The 19,643-nt window shown below is 41.7% G+C and overlaps 1 protein-coding gene across 16 annotated transcripts in view; it reads right to left on the bottom strand.

Moving 5' to 3' along the window:
• ARHGAP21 (Rho GTPase activating protein 21) overlaps window positions 1-19,643 on the bottom strand; it is a 130,819-nt gene that overhangs the window by 93,034 nt on the left and 18,142 nt on the right. For 2 of the 16 annotated variants that reach the window (XM_070600976.1, XM_070600977.1), the window contains exon 1: window positions 12,723-12,865. The exons of 12 other annotated variants lie outside the window; for them this stretch is intronic. In XM_070600976.1, the coding sequence (XP_070457077.1) occupies window positions 12,723-12,806 (84 nt within the window). In that variant the 5' untranslated portion in view covers window positions 12,807-12,865. Of the gene's footprint in view, window positions 1-12,722; window positions 12,866-19,643 lie in introns of those variants that run through there. 2 more of the 16 variants (XM_070600985.1, XM_070600986.1) reach the window with 1 other exon arrangement.

The raw sequence follows: 19,643 nt of genomic DNA, 5'->3' as shown, positions 1-19,643 counted from the left end.
GTTTAAACATGAATCTGATAACGTCACTGTCATGCTAAAAACCCTACAACAGGCTTCCCATCACACGGGGAAGAATCCAAAACCCTTCCCCCCTTACAGACCCTCCATGCTGGTCCTGGATCTGGCTCTGACCTGACTCCCCACCCCTCCCCACTGTCCCCGGCTCCTGCCACACCCATATCCCGTGGCCTCAAACACCCAGCTCATGCCCACCTTAGGGGCTTTGCCTCTGTACCTCCCTCCACCTGCACACTGACATCAATCCCCGAACTCAGTCAGGATTCTGCCTACACATCCTCTATTCAGAGGTGACTTCAGAGGGGCTTTTCCTGACCACCTTATCCAGAACAGTCTCCCCATCACTCTATCCGGCTTTATTTTTCCTCATAGCACTTATCACAATCTGAAACAATATTATATATTTTTAATTTCTTTATTGTCTATACCCCCTCCATTAAAATATGAGTTCCATAAGAGCACAGACTTTGTTTTGTTCCCACCAGGATAGTAGCACCAAGCAGGTACATAAAAATGGTACTGTAGGAATAGAAAATGGGCATTTTCTTTTCCTGTAAAGGAAATTTTATATTTGTAATGATTTATTTCTGTGTTTATTTGTTTAACATGTCTCCCTTCCTCGAGCATAAGCTCCAGGAACACAGACGCACGTGCTCACCATCTTATGGCCAATACCCAGCATAGGAACCAGGCAAAAGCCAGGTGCTGAATAAATATTTGTGGAAGCAAAAGGTGGACATGAGGGCACCACTGAAACTTCTCTTTTTTCTAAGCTCACTACAAACACGCACTGCAACGCCCTGGTCAGGATCTAAACACAAGGATTACTGCCTGAATTAAGCTCCTTTCATCTCAAAGCCCTAGAAAGCACCATTGCCCTCTCACCTCTGTGCGTGGGCTCAGAATCATTCATTTAACAAAACATTTTGACTGATCACCATTATTTATGGGCAGCTTAACATAAATTTCCATTCCCTCCTTGCTGTCCTTAGACAGGCCTGCTTCCGAGGCTGGGCCTCGTTGTCATCTGGGATCTGGATTTCGGGAGAGTTCCCACCGCTCCCTGACTGATGGAAGCGGCTCACTGTCCGAAACTGGGTGTTCACAGCTGGGTGTATGCTGAACACCTGCTTTCTTCCTGGGAGGCAGGAATTTCGGTACAGGCTAGGCAGAGGGTGCTTACGTGGTCAGCCCTCAATTAAAACCTTGTCTCAAATGAGCCTCCCTGGTGGACAGCATTTCACACGCGTCACCACAGTTTGCTGCTGCAGGAATTAGGTGCATCCTGTGTGACTGGCCTGTGAGAGGACCCCTGGAAGCTTGTGCCTGGGCTCCTCCGCACTTTGTCCCATTCCCTCTGCTGACTGCTTTGCGTCCCTTTGCCATTAATGACTCACAGCTGTGAGTACCACTAGATACTGAATCCTGTAACTCCTCTCAGCAAAGGACCAGGGGTCACTGGGGTGGTCCCCAACACACCTCCCAATTCTGAAATGGATTATAATCAATCACAACACCGGGGAAAAACAAAAGAAGGAGCAGAACCATGACCCCATCTTCAGTACTCATGCCTATGCACGACCCCCACCCCGTGAGTGCGGGCTGGACCTAGTGACTTGCTTCTAATGAATGGAATGTGGCAAACATGAGGGGACGTCACTTCCAAGATTAGATTACAAAAGACTGTGACCTCTGTCTTGCCCACACTCTCTCTCTGGCTCTTCTCTCTTGCTCCTTCTCATGAAACAAGCTGTCCTGTTGTGATCCGTCCTCTGGGGAGGCCCATGTGACAACAAATGGGGAGGAGCCTCCGGCCAACAGCCTGTGAACTGAATCCCACCAGCAGCCACGTGAGTGAGCCAGGAAGCAGATCCGTCCCGACGTGAGCCCGGGATGACTGCAGCTCTGGCCGACCCCTGAGGGTGACCTGGTGAGACACTCTGAGTCAGAGCAGCTGTTGAAGCCACACCTGGATTTGTGACCTGCAGAAACTGCGATAATAAATGTTGTTGTAAGTCACTAAACTCTGGGAGTAATCTGTCACGCCACAAGAGATAACTACCACATTCTACCACCCAGAACAACTAAAAATCCAGGTACTATATATGAAACAATGGTTTCCAGACATTGCACAGCAGACAGCAAAGGACAGTGACTCCTGAAAAAATACGAAACAATCAAAGTGAGCCTGGCTGCCCTTGCTTTATTGCACAGAAAGTGTCAAGGCTGTGGCACAGGGAGGGGACCCAGGCAGGGCCCAGCAGCCTCCCTGAGTTCAATGAGGCCAAGGTGGTTAGAGTTCACAGGGAGAGCTCTAGAGAGAAGTGGCACAGAGAGAGCTCAGACATCGCCGAGGGTCCTCCCCACCAGTCTTCACCCCAGTACTGAGGAGCCTCTGGGAGAAAAGTGCCCAGGGAGGGGAATCCGAGGGACCAACCACTCAAACTCAAACAGGAACAGTGCCTGTTTCCACCAGGCAGAGTGGGGAAAACCTCCTAAATCACAGGGCATGGGGTACAGCACTCCGAAGTATACTGCCTCACCAGTGGGGAAAAATAGCCTTGGATGAAAGGAACTTTGGTCTCACCTAATAAAGCTCAAAAACAAGACTCAAAAAAGCAAAAAGGCAAAGGATTATATGCCCAAAAAGTTGCAGGCCAACATACACTGGTATACGGGAGAGAACGGCGGGGGGTGGTTCTGAGTGTCTTAGATCAAGGGTAGAGTACGAAGCTGGATAAAAAGGCTGAGATGGCGCACTCTGACCTGACCCAGGATTTAACCTGAGGGAAGGGCTAAGACAGGCTCGAATACATGCCTGGGATGGCTCCAGGAAGCTTGGAAGAAGTGAATGAAGTACACATGGCAGACTGTGACAGAAGGGATGAATCTAAAGGCTCAGAGAACTGGGCATGCTAGAATGGGTCAAGTATATCAGAGCAGAAAACCAACCAGCTAACTGTGTTCCTCGGGAGGGCCCGAGGACACTCCATGTACAAGGCAGTTTAGAATGTACTGATGCAGGTGGATCAGCTCCGCGGAGAAGCTTGGTGCTGTCTGTCCCCTGCAGGCCAGTACTGACAGCAGAAGATACTGCTACAGATCTGGACTTCTTAAGGAGCAATGAGGATGCCAGGATCATAGAACAGCAGAGTCCAGGTAGCAGCATTTGACATTCAGAGTGAAGGCAGAGAAATTCAGGAATGTGTATCAAAATCAGAACCGCATCCAGGGGGCCTGAGCCAGAATGTATACAGACAGGTAATAAAGCATGTTATTCCTAGGGTCAGTCCACGTTGACTCTCACCTGCCCCTGGGGAAGGTGGGAGTCATGTCCCAGGAGAGACAAATCTCATTAAGCCAAGGGAAACTGTCTGGAGAAGGGGACAGCTGGTGGCAGATGGATGAGATTGCTTTGTAAAGGGGATAATAAGATGAAGGAGTGAGAGGGGATGTGAGAACAACGGGGCAAATAATGGGATGCATTCCAGCGAGAGGAAAAGGAAAGAGGGAGAGAGAGAGAGACCCCACCTTGGCTTTCTGTCTCCTGCCCTTTTTGCCTATTCTGCTCTCCCTCTCTCCTCACTTTCCCATCCCATCTTCTTCTCCCCACTCCTATTATTCCCCGTTCAGTCCACATCTTCACCAGAACTCCCTAAACTGGGCATCAATTGGAAGGATGCTTTTTTCACATTTTGAATGCAATTTTATCATTCCTATCTTAAAAGCTGATGAGTTGAACACTACCTTCTTCAACTAAGGGGCAGTATAGTTTGAGAGTAATACGTATTGCATTTTGGGGGGAAAACTTTAAGGCACTGTGTTGATAAAACCCGTAAATTCCGTAGTTCCTACATTTGTTTATGTTTGAAAACCCTTGCAAAAATTAGGTTGTGCATATTTCAATGCACACACTGTAGAGTTTGTATTGAATGACAGACTTTCCTATTCATCCTGTAAACCAAAAGTCACTATGAACAGTACCCTACATAAGCAATTCTTCCCATCAATCATGAATAAACATGAATCAAGGCAGGAGTTAAAATTTCATTCCTCAAATATACAGCAGTATATAAGACATATCCTGCTTTTCTAAGAATCCACTTTTTGTTAGAACTGGGAGAAAGAAGCTCTGGAAATCATCTAATCAGTTTACAGATAAGAACACTAAAACCCAGAGAATTAACAGAATTCTTCAGAATCACACAACCAAGCAGTGGCAGAGCAGACAAGTGTGCAAGAGCCTCCACTCTTAGTCCAAGGCTCACTCTTTCTACCAGACCATCCGACTTCTCAAGCAAATGGTTTTCCCCAAAGTTGGGGAAAAGGTAACATTCAAAAGCTAGTGTCTTTTAAGTGCTTTTCTCCTTGCAATCAAGTCCAACTATCGTCAAGAAGCCAAAAGGGATGAAACCTGCCATTCCATTCACCCACACAACATTTAGTCTTCCCTTTCGAAATCCGCATTTTCCTTCAGAGATTTCCATTTTGTCTTTCTTACTCATTTAAACCTGATTTCCCTCATAACCAGAGCTCCCAGGCAGAACACCTATGCCATGTGTGGGTGTGACAGAAAGAGTCAGCCTCCAAGTTACAGACCAGAGGCGGCTGGCTTGATGTTAACCATCAGTATGGACTAGATATTGGAACTAACTGCTTACCATTCCAACTTAACCACTTTTCAGGCTCAAAGGCAATTATGCATATTGTTAAATGACATTAATGATGCCACGTTTTAAAACTTTATTTCAACATTAAACTCTGCTCCCATAGGCTCAGTTTATAATTATATTGCTTATATAACACAGTCACCAACTCACAATATATTCATCTACATGTACATTCGCGATGCTAAAGGTCTCAGTATCAGAACAAAGGAAGAGCTAAGAAAGTGACTCATCAACTAACCAACGTTACAAAAGGCACCTTGAACTCAGCCACCAACAGTCACAGCAAAACCTAATTCTCACTCTTTCTATTTTCTTACTTTTCTTAGCCTGCTCGTTGGCCTTTTATCTCTCCTTCAATACTGCACATCTGTCATTCCAGACATTCCTGTCCCTTCTCGCCTCTCCCTGCTATTATTCCTTTTTTAGTCCACTTTTCTCCCCTACTCCCTAAATTGGCCATCAGCCGGAAATAGATACATAACAATTTTTATCATTTACTCTACATTCTTAATACAGTTTTAAAAGCTGATGAACTGATTCCTGTATTCTATCCTTCAGTAAAGAGGCACAGAGCGTGCCTGGTAAGAGCCTAGACTGAGTTTCACTCCCAGGGTCCGCATCCCGCTCTGCAGCTTCTGGGCTGGCGGCCCTGGACAAGTGCTTCACCCCCTCGTTTCTTCATCTGTAAAATGGGAATATGAAAATAATATCATCTCTGTAGGGTTGCTATCAGAATTAAAAGAGGTGAAATATGTAAACTGTCTGACACACGGTAAGTACCCGCTAAATGTTGCCTCTCTCTCACAAAACATTGACCTAATGCTCCTTGTGACATTTGCCAGCTTTTCCTAGGCTTGGTGTTATGGGGCTGGTCACAGGGCATAAGGCTGTTTGGTTCCTCTTCTGCCTACAGCTGATAACTCCAAGAGCTATAGCTCTGAAGCTGTAGGTCAGTGGTTCTCAAATCCTGGTGAAACGTAGAAGAGGTCTGCTTGCACTTCTGACAATGAGCAAGAGGCCTCCCTCCTATTCTCAGCCCACTTGACTTCATGCAAACTCTACCTGTGGAAAATGAGCCACCTGCGCATTGTGACAATGCTAGTTTTATCCCTGCACACGTAAGTGTTTCTGCCAATCCCATATTCACCCTGCCCACCAGCAAGTTCCTCCCATGCCACTTCCAACAGACACACCTAAGCGCCTCAAGTACATGGCCCTTTGTGTGCAGGTGAGCAGCGGGCATGAGGAGGAGTGGGGAGACAAGGAAAAAGCACACCATGCGGCTACACAGAGGGCTGGCCAGGAGATGGAGCCAAGAAAAAAAGCAAGTGACACTGTTATGCCTAGAAAGGCAAAACACGCAGAATCTTTAACCTGAAGTCCTCATTTTCACACTCCTTCATTAGAACAATAACAATTAAATAAAATACCTAGGAATAAACTTAACCAAAGAGGTGAAAGATTTGTACACCAAAAACTATAAAACGTTGTAAGAAATCGAAGAAGACACAAAGAAATGGAAAGCTATTCCGTGCTCTTGGATTGGAAGAATTAATATCGTTAAAATGTCCATACTTCCTAAAGCAATCTATAGATTCCATGAAATCCCTATTAAAGTGCCAACAACATTTTTCACAGAAATAGAACAAAGAATCCTAAAATTTATATGGAACAACAAAAGACCCTGAATAGCCAAAGAATCCTGACAAAAAAGAACAAAGCTGGAGGTATCACACTCCCTGATTTCAAATTATACTACAAAGCCGTAGTAACCAAAACAGCATGGTACTGGCACAAAAACAGACACACAGATCAATGGAACAAAATTGAGAGCCCAGAAGTAAACCCACACGTTTATGGACAGCTAATATTCGACAAGGGAGCCAAGAGCATACGATGGAGAAAGGAGAGTCTCTTCAATAAATGGTGTTGGGAAAACTGGACAGCCACATGCGAAAGAATGAAAGTAGACCATTCTCTTACACCACGCACAAAAATCAACTCAAAATGGATTAAAGACTTGAATGTAAGACCCGAAACCATGAGACTTCTAGAAGAAAACATAGGCAGGACACTGTTTGACATCGGTCTGAGCAGCATATTTTCAAGTCCCATGTCTGACCAGGCAAGGGAAACAAAAGAAAAATGAACAAATGGGACTACATCAAACTAAAAAGCTTCTGCACAGCAAAGGAAACCATCAACAAAATGAAAAGACAACCTAACAATTGGGAGAAGATATTTGCAAACCACATATCAGATAAGGGGTTGATATCCAAAATATACAAAGAACTAATACAGCTCAACAACAAAAAAACCAACAACCCAATTAGAAAATGGGCAAAAGATCTGAACAGAGATTTCGCCAAAGAAGATATACGGATGGCCAACAGGCATATGAACAGATGCTCAACATCATTAGCTATCAGGAAAATGCAAATCAAAACTACAATGAGGTATCACCTCACTCCGGTCAGAATGGCCATAATTAACAAGACAGGAAAAAACAAATGTTGGAGAGGACGTGGAGAGAAGGGAACCCTTGTTCACTGCTGGTGGCAGTGCAAACTGGTGCAGCCACTATGGAAAGCAGTATGGAGTATCCTCAGAAAATTAAGGATAGATCTACCACATGATCCAGCTATTCCTCTGCTGGGTATTTATCCAAAGAACTTGACAACACAAAGGCATAAAGATACATGCACCCCTGTGTTCACTGCAGCATTACACACAATAGCCAAGACATGGAAGCAACCTAGGTGCCCATTAAGGGACGAATGGATAAAGAAGATGTGGTATTTATACACGATGGACTGCTACTTAGCCATAAGAAATGACGAAATCCGGCCATTTGTGACAACATGGATGGACCTTGAGGGTATTATGCTGAGTGAAATAAGTCAGAGGGAGAAAGTCAAATACCATATGATCTCACTCATAAGTAGACGATAAAAACAACGACAAACAAACACGTAGCACTGGAGATTGGATTGGTGGTTACCATAGGGGAAGGGGGGAGGGGGAGGGCAAAAGGGGTGGTTAGGCTCACATGTGAGGGGATGCACTATAATTAGTTTTTGGGTGGTGAACATGATGTAATGTACACAGAATTCGAAATATGATGTACATCCGACAATAAAAAAGAACAATAACAATTAAAGATGGTTCAGGTTTTTTCCTTCTATGTTAATAATGAAGTAGAAAACATGAAAAATTGAGATATTTTTCCTTACGTCCAGGTATTCTGGATTAGTTGGTCTATTATCCAGCAATTAAAAAAAGAAATAAGGAGCATTTAGCCACTTAAAATTTTTCTATAAATTTAATTATTTAAATAATCAAATAAGGGATAACACCATAATACTACGCATTTGCATTAATTTTTAAAGGAAGATACGATGTAAAGTAATATTTAAAGCAAAACAGTTAAACTAAGTATCTCTAAAAAAAAGTCTTTAACTCTCTTTCCATCAAGGCAGAGCTTTGACGTACAGGAACCACCTGAGAATCTTGTCAAAATGCAGATTCTGATTTCCTAAGTCTGGGGTGGGACCTGAAAGTCTGCATTTCTTACACTCTTTTGGGCCATGCAGATACTGCTGGTCTGTGGGCCACGCTTACAGTAGCAAGAATTTAAGGCACTTTGCGGGTTAAAAAGCTATTCCTGATTTCCCAGTTTATCAGTTTCAAGCCTCCTTTGACTCGGGTTAGAATCAGCAGCTTGTGCGAAGTGCTCTAAGGAACAAAGTGAGCCCTCAGCTACCAAACGCTTCTCAACAGTAAGGGAGGGCGGCGACCGAAGAGGAGAAGGCGCTGAAGGGGAAGCAAGTTTAAAAAGTCCTCTCCAGCCTCTCTGTCTGCCTTCCATTTGGTTTCCCCATGGAAGAGAGGGAAAATGTATGCCTGGGTCCTCAAATGGGTATCTCCTGGTTTCCAACTCACGGAATCCAATCCAGGCCTCCTCTCTACAGCACATGCAGCTGTGCAAGATCAGCTGTCACTGGAAATGAGGGAAAACCAAGAACTGGATTACGGGATACGTCATATACATGAAATCTTAACACCCAACTTCTTGTATGTGACTCCACTGTCAACAAAGATTCAGCCCCGAGTCCTCAATACTAATTAGAACATTTGAAATTGATCACACACTAAGTTGGAAAAAGAGAGACAGAGAGAAACACAGGGTCCTCTCCTCCTAGTGATGTTGTGGGAATTAGTACTACAATCTATAAAATTTAAAACTTCACTCGTCTCTCACGAAGTCCAAGGATACTCTCCTCTTGAAGATCTGAATTAATACAGAAATGTATTTTGTAAAAGTTATGCTTTAAAACATTATCACTTTGACCCAGTAATCTCACTTTTGAGATTATATCCTATGAAAATAATCCTAAACAGGAAAACAATTTTAAACATGAAGATAGCCACCATACTTTATTTCTAATAGTAAAAAACTAGAGGGCCAGCCCAGTGTTAAGTTCACGCACTCTGCTTCAGTGGCCCAGGGTTTGCAGGTTCAGATCCTGGGTGCAGACCTAGCACTGCTTGTCAAGCCATGCTGTGGCAGCATCCCACATAAAATAGATGAAGACTGGCAACAGATGTTAGCTCAGGGCCAATCTTCCTCAAGCAAAAAGAGGAAGACTGGCAACAGATGTTAGCTCAGGGCCAATCTTCCTCACAAGAAAACAAAAACAAAAACAAAAAAACAAGAAACTAGAAGCAATTTAAATGTTCAATAGATAAATGATTAAATATATTGATAATATAATATATAAAATAGTAAATATATTATGATAATATATTTTTTATATATATCCTCTAGCTAGAATAATTACACAGCCATTAAAAATGCCACAACATGGCAAATGTGTATAATACGATTGCAACTTGTAAAATACACACAGGAAAAAAATTACATGCACAGGAAAAAAGTTGGCAGTATACATATCAAAATATTAACAATTGTTGCATTTGAATGACTGAACTAGGTAAACCAATTTTAATTGCTATTTTCCAATATCTACAAGTGACCACGAATTTCATTTACAATTTAAAATTTCAATTAACGCAACCCCTTTTCTCTTTTTATTTCCAAAATAAATCTCATATAACATCACCTCCATGTACACTATATCAACCTAGAATGTATTAATAATAGCCAGCACGTATTAAGCACTCATGGCGCCAGGCACTGTGTTAAATGTTGTAACTGGGTTATCTCATTCAATCTTCACAACAATCCATGACGTAGGTTCTACTACAGATGGGGAAGCAGAGGTGAGTGACCAATGCTGGAGTCATCCCAGAGCCAGGGACGGCACTGGGCCCGGACGCCAGTTTCTGGGCACTAAAATCTGCACTCTTGACACTATACTGCCTCTCTGGAACAGCACGGAAACATTCAATAAGTAATAAAACCTTGATGAGAATTCTCCAGCAGTATGCCAAAAAAGTGCCAGCGGAGAACTGTGCCAACTGTGGAACTCTCCCACTTCCCACCATATCATTCCTCTGGTCTGTCTCCTTTAGTCTGCCTCCCTTGCTCCTCATCCTGCCTTTCCATTCACTCCTCTTATTTCCCTCCCACACTTCTTCCCTACTGTATACACACCATAAGCTTTCCAGAGGTAGCCAGCAGCATCCTTGGGCACCGCTTAGCTTCAGTAATAAAACTGAAACAGTGGCCGGCTCCATGGCTGAGTGGTTAAGTTCACGCGCTCCGCTGCGGCGGCCCAGGGTTCACATCCTGAGCGTGGACATGGCACTGCTCGTCAGGCCACATTGAGGCGGCGTCCCACATCCCACAACTAGAAGGACGTGCAACTAAGATATACAACTATGTACAAGGGGGGTTTGCGGAGATAAAAGCAGAAAAAAAAAAGGAAGATTGGCAACAGTTGTTAGCCCAGGTGCCAATCTTTAAAAAAAAATAATAATAATAATAATAAAACTGAAACAAAACCAACAGCTGTCCTAAGTCTTTCAATAAATCAGAAGTTACACACTGGAAGCCTAGAGCCACATCTGCCCACAGATGTGTTTTGCTTAGATCTCAGTATTTTGAAAAAGTTGAATTAGTCACCAACATTTAAAAATTGGGATGAGTTCACATAAAAATGCAAATTTTTAGTTTCTCTTGAAACCCAAATGATTTGATTTGGTTTGGAACAAAAGGTGCAACATGGCATCGATCTCCTGATGCTGACTCTCCAGTTAGCCACAGTCTCCACCAGCCCCTGCTATCTTATACCTGACTCTTCAACGCTCTTCACTCTTTTATGGGACCTGCCTAGCTCCAAAAGCACTGAGTTCGTGACCCCCACCAAATACTTTAAGTGGCAGCATAAAAGCCACCGGAGATGTGGTCACATGCCCTTTTTACTTTATACTATGTTCTACAAACCCTTCTTCTGAGAGATGCTAGCAACTAAATGGCCTATTGTCAGATCTAAACCACAGTGAAAGTAGCAACAGCAATCTTGCAAAACCCAAGGCAAGCGCATGTCCCAAAGCACCTTCTATTGCTGGCTTCCTGGATCAGCTCATCCCCAGATTCTGTTCCACCCCAAATACGCCCATGGGATTAGCCAGAACGAAGAAGTCTAGATAAGATCCAGGACCTCAAAACGAGAAAGTTTTCTGATGATGAAACTAATAAGTTTAGTAATAGCTGCAAACTAGCTACTAAACACTAAATTTTTTTTAAGTTTCAGCGTTAGTATGCTCCTGCTATTATGAATTTTACATGCTAAGATAATTGAAGTATCTATCTTCTTTTATTCTCTAAGTAGCCATTCGAAATCCATATTTCTCTGGTAATGTAAATCCATTAGGGAGAGAACTAGAAAGTGCACTGAGGAATCAATCTTTCGCTGGAACAAATATAGACTAAATGACCTCCATCTCTAATTTCTGATACATTAGTCTATTGCACCCAACCTAAACTATAAAAATATCTTCTTACCATTCCAGAATAAAGAGAATAGAACATAAACAAAAGTACTGGAGACCCAAAAGTCCCACTTGGAACTAAGTCCATGTGTCATCAACTCCTGTCCACGCTACGGCTATGGGAGAACCGAGAAATGGCGTTGGGGGTGGGGAGCAGATCGGTACATTTCATTTATCATTCATGGCTTTCAATATTTTAAATTTAGCTTTTCTTCTAAATTTCAAACAATACTAAAGAACTTTGTTAAGGAAGATGAATACTCACAAAGTGATTAATAACCCCATAAGATAAATAATTCATAGTTTTTAAAGATTCCCTGATAACTGGAATAAAAGCTATCATCCAGGTTGCTTTCTATTCAGTAAGAGAAGACATCATGTGAAATATGTACAATATTATTTGTGATTTACAAAAGCAGTCTGCACCTGATAATAACAATGCTGTCTGAGGCTTGAAGGGAGAAATAAGAGTTTTTGCTTCTCAGGAAAGAAAACTCAAAAGCATATGATAACGATCATAACAAACATAGCCAGCAAATTTTCTCCCCTGCAAAACAACTATTTTCTTAAAAGCCTGTCTAGTAACAGAGTAACTTCAAAAAAGAACTTCCATTTAATCCCATAGTGAAAGAAATCAAGAACCACATTTCATTAAAAATGAAAAATTAGCTAAAAAGCAACTCATTCCAAAATCCTGCCTACTTGCTTATAAACACAGTAAATGTCTCCAAAAATACAGAACATTTACCTTATTTTACAATTTTATTAATTCTTGCTAGTTTGATTTTTTAGGGAATTCATTCTAACTTCCCCTCCCCCACCACATTAACACTCTACAAATAAAGGCTTATCAGTACGGCTTAAGAGTTAACCCTCTTAGAGAAACTGAGATCATCAGAGTTGAGATCCATCACGTTAAACAAGTATTTCAACAAAAAGTAACAGTCTAAAAGATTACTAGCACAGGAAGACAGTAATTTTGTATCCGGCATATTCAGATTTTTTTTTTTTTTTTTGCTTCATACATTATAGCAGTTTTGAATTAAAAAGAAAAATACATATATTTCTCAAACAAACCTGACCCCTCCATGCACAATACAGATTGCACAATAAACTCCAGTTGTGGTTGATCATACAGTCTAAAATCCCAAACTGAGCCATGACCGCCTACAGCGCGGGCTGCAAGTCTTCTCTGACTCAGCTTCTGTGAGCGCCGAGCCGTTCCGAGAGCTCTGCAGAGATGTGAGCCACAAACAGGCTCTTCCCCTCCCCTTCCTGTCGAAGCAGCAAGAGCTAACCGGCAGCACTACATCATCTTCCTAAAGATGGTCCACCCAAATTATTAGATCACGAAGGAAAGACGTTTCATAGAAAGCTTACTCCGTATCATTATCATTTGATTTTTTTGTTAAAGATTATTGCTTTTTCCTTCTTTCTGGGTATCACAGGGTGGGATTTATTCATTCAGTGGAAACACATCCTGGGAAGGCAGTCTAAGACATTAATCATGCTGGCCATATCCCACAACAAACCAGCTCGCAACACAAGGCTATGGCAGCATCTTGACCCTTACACTGCACTCAATCCACAGTCCCTCGTAGTCCTTTCTCATCACTAAAGACACGGCCCAGGGCTAACAGCTCTTCCAATGGCGCTCACCCTGGGTTCCATATCACCACTCTCTTGGATCTCTTCTACTCCTCTAACCATTCCTTCTTTGCAGGAGGCGGTATAGCAAAGTGAGAAAGCCCCAGCAAGACAGGCTTCCAGCATCCAGCAGATGCAAGACAACGAGCTAAGGGCTGAACTCTGAGCTTCAACTCATTCATTTGTAAAATGAAGATAATAACACCTGCCCTCGTGTGGTTTTTGGTATGAAATAAAATAACATCTGCAACACACTTAAAATTAACAGACACCTAATAAATGATGATTAGGAATATTCTTCAGATGGGCTTCCCTTCATGTCTAAATTAGAATTCTACCTCCCATTTCTTATGCTACCCCTAGATGTCATCCTCCAGAGCCATGATTTTAACTATGAATTACTCCCAAACCTTTCTTCAGTCCCACCCTTTCTCCCGAGCTCCAAATTTGCATGTCTAAACTCTTGCTAAGCACATGCACCTAGATACCTCACACTACATGCCCAAAACTGAGCTCATCATCCTCCCACTCATAACCCGCACCAGCTCTGTAGCCCCGCATCTGCATCATGGCAGCACAATTCATCCCTTGGTCACCCAACAGAAACCAGAGTCATCCTAGACTCCCTCTTCCTTACCTCTCATATCCGGTTGCCAAATCCTGTCACTTTAAGTCAAACGTACAGTGAACGCGTCCCTCTCCTATTCACACTGTCACTACTTAAATTCAGACCCCCATCAACTTCCTCCTGGACAACCACATGGGCCCCGCCCGGCTGGTCTCCCGCGCATCCTGTCTCATTCCTTTCTGGAATCTTGCCTCTACAGGACTCCCAAGAGAATCTCGGAAACCACAAGCTCATCCTCTGACTCGCTACCTAAATCCCCTCCATTGTTCCTTTCTGCCTCCAGCAGCGTTTCCCAAAGTGTGTTCCTACTCTTTCTGTAGGATCCCAAGATGAATCAGTTAAGCGAAGAAAGTCTTCAACGGTAAAATAAGTTTACAAAAAGCCAAGGCCGCTTGCGAGACTGCTCAGAGTCTGAAGGACAGATTCAAAGGCCTCAAAATCCGAAAACTGAGGCTCCTGGAACGTTTGTTTTTACTAGTTCTTCTTGAAATTGTAGCTGTTGTGTCATCTTCTCTCTGTTCCTTAATTTCCTCCAAGGCCTTCTTCTCTACTCGTCTCTCTCAATAAGCTCAGCTATTCCAAAACTATAATTAGAGCAGATGTTGGTTTAATTGACCTCTGCCTAACTAACTTGCTAGACAAACCAAAATTCTCAATTCCTGCTGTATGAAGACTGGTTGACCCCATGGCAAGCTCAACTCTTACGTCCAGGAAGATATTCTCTAGCTACTTATTTCTGCTCCTATCCAATGAGACTCACTCAGAACACAGCTAGTTTATTTTTCCATGAACCTCTTTACATCCGTTTTGTGCTGTTACGATGTAGCTTAGATGAGACGGAAACTGATGAAATATGAGTGAAAATGAGAGTTGTTATTTCCATGAAAACCTGAATGCTTTGAAAAGACTCAGTAAAGGTTGCTGCTCACTTCTATGCTTTTCTCTTTCTTGGTCTTCTACATTTTTCTCCAGTGAGATATTGGAACGTCCCTCTAGCAGTACCCTCTAGATATGTTTAGAAGCTAAGGTTGTTCCTTCTGCCAGAACATTCTTCTCTTCTTTTTTACCTAGCTACTCCTACCTGACTTAGCTAAACACGGTCTTCCCCAGAAGACTTTGCCCTGCTCCCTACGCTGGGCAAAGTCTGCCTGCTATATAAAACATAGCTCTCTGCCCTTCTCCTAAAGCAACCTCCATCACACTCTATTATAATCACTTGTTCGATTGCTGCACTTTCTGTTACCCATGTATATCCAAGAAAGCAGAGACCAGACTATATCCGTAATTTTTCACGGCTGCATCCCCAGAGCCTGACACTTAGAAGGCGCTCAATAAATATGTGTCGAATGACTTAAAGAATGTGCACAGTCAATTATAGGTATAATAGAAATCTCTGGCAATAGAAGCATCAAACTTGAATCATTTTAAGATAGAATAACTTTTATCTTGGGGACCAAGGCGTCATTATCACCAGTTGTGAGCAAAACACAATTTGCCTCCTTCCTCAATTCCACTAAGCTGTTGGAGTAGATGGAATTCTAGCAAAATCTCTAAATACCTACACTGACACCATCTATTCTATCCCCACCTTGAGATTCTGAACAATTCTGGGAGGGGGAGGGAAGAGTTTTAAGCATCTGACTTTCAAGAGTTCCCAGGTAATTCCGATAGACCTTACTAGTTAAGAATCACTGAACAAAAGTTTGTACCGAAAAAAAAGATTCAGAGACTAAAGGCCCAACTATAATCAAGCTGTTATAAATCATTCCTAAACACAGCGTGTAATTTAATAATAATATTGTAGCAATACTAATTTCTAGGTTCTGACTATTGTACTATGTTTATTTAAGATATTTACATTAGGGAAATTTGGATAAAGAATATAAGTGAACTCTCTGAATTCCTGCAACTTTTCTATGAGGCTAAAGTTATCTTAAAATAAATACTATGAAAAGGACCATCAACAACTGCAACCCAGTAGCAATGAACATCCCTAACATCCAGATATGACCTTGAAATGTCATTCACCAGTAAAAGAAAGTAGGGCTTCCTGGAGAAATGGCTGATTCCAGGTCTTGGGCAGGAAATGTACATAAAAGATGAGCTGGAAACCACACTGGACAGTAAGGAAGCTACCAAAGGTCTAAAGGCCTCAGAAGAAAACTTGAAGAGGCTACCACTGGTCAAAAATGGGACAATTGCAGGGCTGGCCCGATGGCAAAGCAGTTAAGTTTGCACGCTCTGCTTCGGTGGCCCAAGTTTGTTGGTTCAGATTTCGGGTGTGGACCTACTTACTCCTTATCAAGCCATGCTGTAGCAGGTGTCCCACATAGAAAGTAGAGGAAGATGGGCACAGATGTTAGCTCAGGGCCAATCTTTCTTGGCATAAAGAGGAGGACTGGTGGCAGATGTTAGCTCAGGGTTAATCTTCCTCAAAAAAAAAAGGGGGGGGACAATTGGAACTACAGTAAGAATTAAAACATGGGACATCTGTGTGCATCTACCAGTTAATAACACTAGATAGACAGATAGATAGATAGAAACATACATACACAGGTAATACACGCACAGAGATCACCTTTGAAAGTTGATCAGGGAACTGATTCATTTTATAATTAAGGGAAAGAACTGAGCAAAAATAAAAATTATAAAGTGTCACACGATTACTATATTTTTCTCAAAATACACAGTTTATACTTCAAAAAATTAGTTAATACATATCTAGAATCCCATATTGACACTTCTGAAATTCAAACAACCCTGAAAGTCAAAACATTTCTTGTTATTCATTGATGGCAAAACCTGACCTGCCCTGAGCTGCCACAAAGCTCTTCCTAAGCCTTTATTTCTTCCCCACAGAATAAACATTCATACATTTTACAGCAGAAATTGCTCTATGAGCTGAGTGCCATCCCAGAACCTGTACCATCTTACATTTCTAAAATCTGAAAACTTCTAAATTCTGAAAAGCCCAAGGATTTTGGATAATGGATTACAGATCTGCACAAACAACACTGGAAATATGGCTAACTAGACAGCAGGAGTCCAGATGAAAAGAAAGAACGGGGAAGAAGAGCAGAGAACGCAGGTCATCTACCCCAAGACCGGGGACGTCTTTTCTACCTGGGGTCACTAAGGTCAGAGAAAGCTTCACGAGCAGATAAAATCTGAGCCAGACTTTGAAGAAAGTGTGGGATTTACATAAATGACAAGACGTGGGAAAGGCATTTCAAGCAAAATGAACAAGAACAGACACGAAAACACGTGAGACTTCATGTATATTCGGGGACAATGGGTCTGCCCTTTGCTTTGAGTAAATATCTCAAGTTGGACAGTAAGACATTACGTGGAAGCAGTCTATGTACCTTAAATCCTATTACAGTCCTTCAGCTTTAAATGAACTGCAGGCTTTCTGCAAAAAAACATTTTTATATATGATCAAGCTACCACTCTAGAGAAATGATAAGCAGAAACTTAAGACACCTCGAGAAAGTTACCTCCAAACCTTAGTCTGAAGGACCATCCCTAAGACTTAATAAATTGAGCAGATGGCTTGTGCTCACTAATTTAACACACTGAAGCAACAAAAGATTCCAGTCGTTTATACCATAAGCTGACACTTTAAAGCCACCAGACATCAAGTTGCCTTGTGCGTCAAAAGACACAATACAGAGGTGACAAAGTTTTCAAGCTATTAATTTGCCATTGAACCATTTACCACGTGGACAATCGAACACAAACTATTTCTATCTATGTGAAACCAGTAAATCTAGATCAAAGTTAAGATTTTCTCCCTGAAGCCTTTTTCTTCCTTCTACTAAAGCTGTTATGGCCAAGTTAACACTCTATCCATTAAAGTACTATCGTCCTCTTCTGACTGTGTAACCTTGGTTAAGTTAATTCAGCTCTCTATACCTCAGTTTCCACATCTTTTAAATGGACATAATAATCGTACATACCTCATGGGGTTGTTGAGGATTAAATGAGGTAAATAATAAGTGTTAAGGTACTTAAGGTACTTAATGTTCTCTCTTAAAATCCTAAAAAATTATCTAAAATCTGCTTTGCCTAACTATGTATTTCCAGGAAACAGATGTTACAGTCTAGCACTTACCAATGATTAAACAGTATATTAAGATCAAACAAATATTAAGGCTAGTAAATGTCAGTAGCATGTATACCTAAAGGGCAAGAGGAATAAGGAAGATTAATAGGCTGTGTTACTCAAAACTGGAGACAAACAGATAAAATTACATATTGCATGCTACACATCAAAGGACCAGTAACTAACATTTTTTTCTGATTTATATAATTTCAGGCAGAAAAAAACCCAACTATATAAACTAAATGCAAAAGCTTAATTACTCTTGTATTTCCAGCTATTGGGAATCTATTCTGATGGTCTGTATTTTTATTCTGAGACCAAGACATCCAATTAGCCTCCTTCCCTACTAAGAGTTTGAGACCACTTTGGCAGACAGGCTTCTAGAAATATACACAGTTAATCTAACAGAAACAATTTCACTTTTCTTGACCTTGCTTGTTCAGATTATGTACAGAAACGCAAAGCAGGCATCATAAAAGCCCCAGCAGTTCGCAGGTTATAAAATAGGAGAGAAAGGAAATTAGCAGAAGCAAAGATTAAGTAAGTGAAGAAGCCTACAAACCAGAATACATTAAAATATTTTAAAAGGAGAAGAAGTATCTGACTTAACTCTTTAAAAAGGAAAGCTTAAAAAAATACTATCACCAATATTTCTGTCTTTCAGGGTCCTCAGGCCAATTTATTGACTTTGTAAAAAATTACAGCTAGCTAGATCCCAGCCATTTTTTTTTTTTAAATCAGATTCTTGTGGTAAAATATAACAGAGGTCCCCTATGTAGCACCCTAATCTACCCAAAACTGTTTGGAACCAGAAAGAAAAGCAGGAAAAATAAGTTCCAGACTTCAAGCACTAAAACTCCATGCGTTTTACTCATGCCGCACATTCCTAATCAGAGACAATGGCAGAAACAATCTCATATGGAAATTGATTTATTGACTATTAAGTGTTTATTTTAATACGACTTTTCTTCCTTAATTTTTTGGTAGTCTTCCCTCTTAATCACTCACTCAAACTTTACCTTTGTCATACTGTTCTCTCTGCCTGAAACCCTGCCACCACCTGCTTCAGAGATTTCTGTGTCCTTTAAGACACCGCTCAAGGGTCATCTTGCCTCTCCTCTGCCAGGCTGTGAGAGCGCCTCTCCAGCAGCCACACGGCCACACATCTATCAGTAGTTATCACACAAAGCCCTAATTGAAGTTTCTAATCTGTCTCTCCCCCCTAAACCGTGAGCCCAGAAAGGCAGAGACTACTGTCTTGTCTGTTTCTGTTCCCCTAGTAACTGCCTGGCACAGTCCTAAGCCAAAAAAAGCCTTCAGAAACTTTTTGTTGACTGAATGAAAAGAATGAATGGATGAAAATGAGGCAGAAAACTATAACTGAACGAACATGGACTTTGCAGTCACATAAATCTGAGCCTGAATTCCACTTCTGACGCTTACCAATCTTGGAAGGAAAGGACGTGACCTCTTTGAAACTCAATTTCCACAACTCTGCAATGGGATTAATGATATCTTCTTCAAAAAGTTGTTTTAAGAATTGAATAACAACACGGTGTCAGACACACAGTGGGTTCTCAAGAAATGCTAGTTAATCCTCTCCCAGCAAATTTTTCGA

The sequence above is a fragment of the Equus przewalskii genome, chromosome 30 (assembly GCF_037783145.1).
Source record: "Equus przewalskii isolate Varuska chromosome 30, EquPr2, whole genome shotgun sequence".
Lineage (NCBI taxonomy): Eukaryota > Metazoa > Chordata > Mammalia > Perissodactyla > Equidae > Equus > Equus przewalskii.
This window is presented reverse-complemented; position numbering and strand designations above follow the sequence as displayed.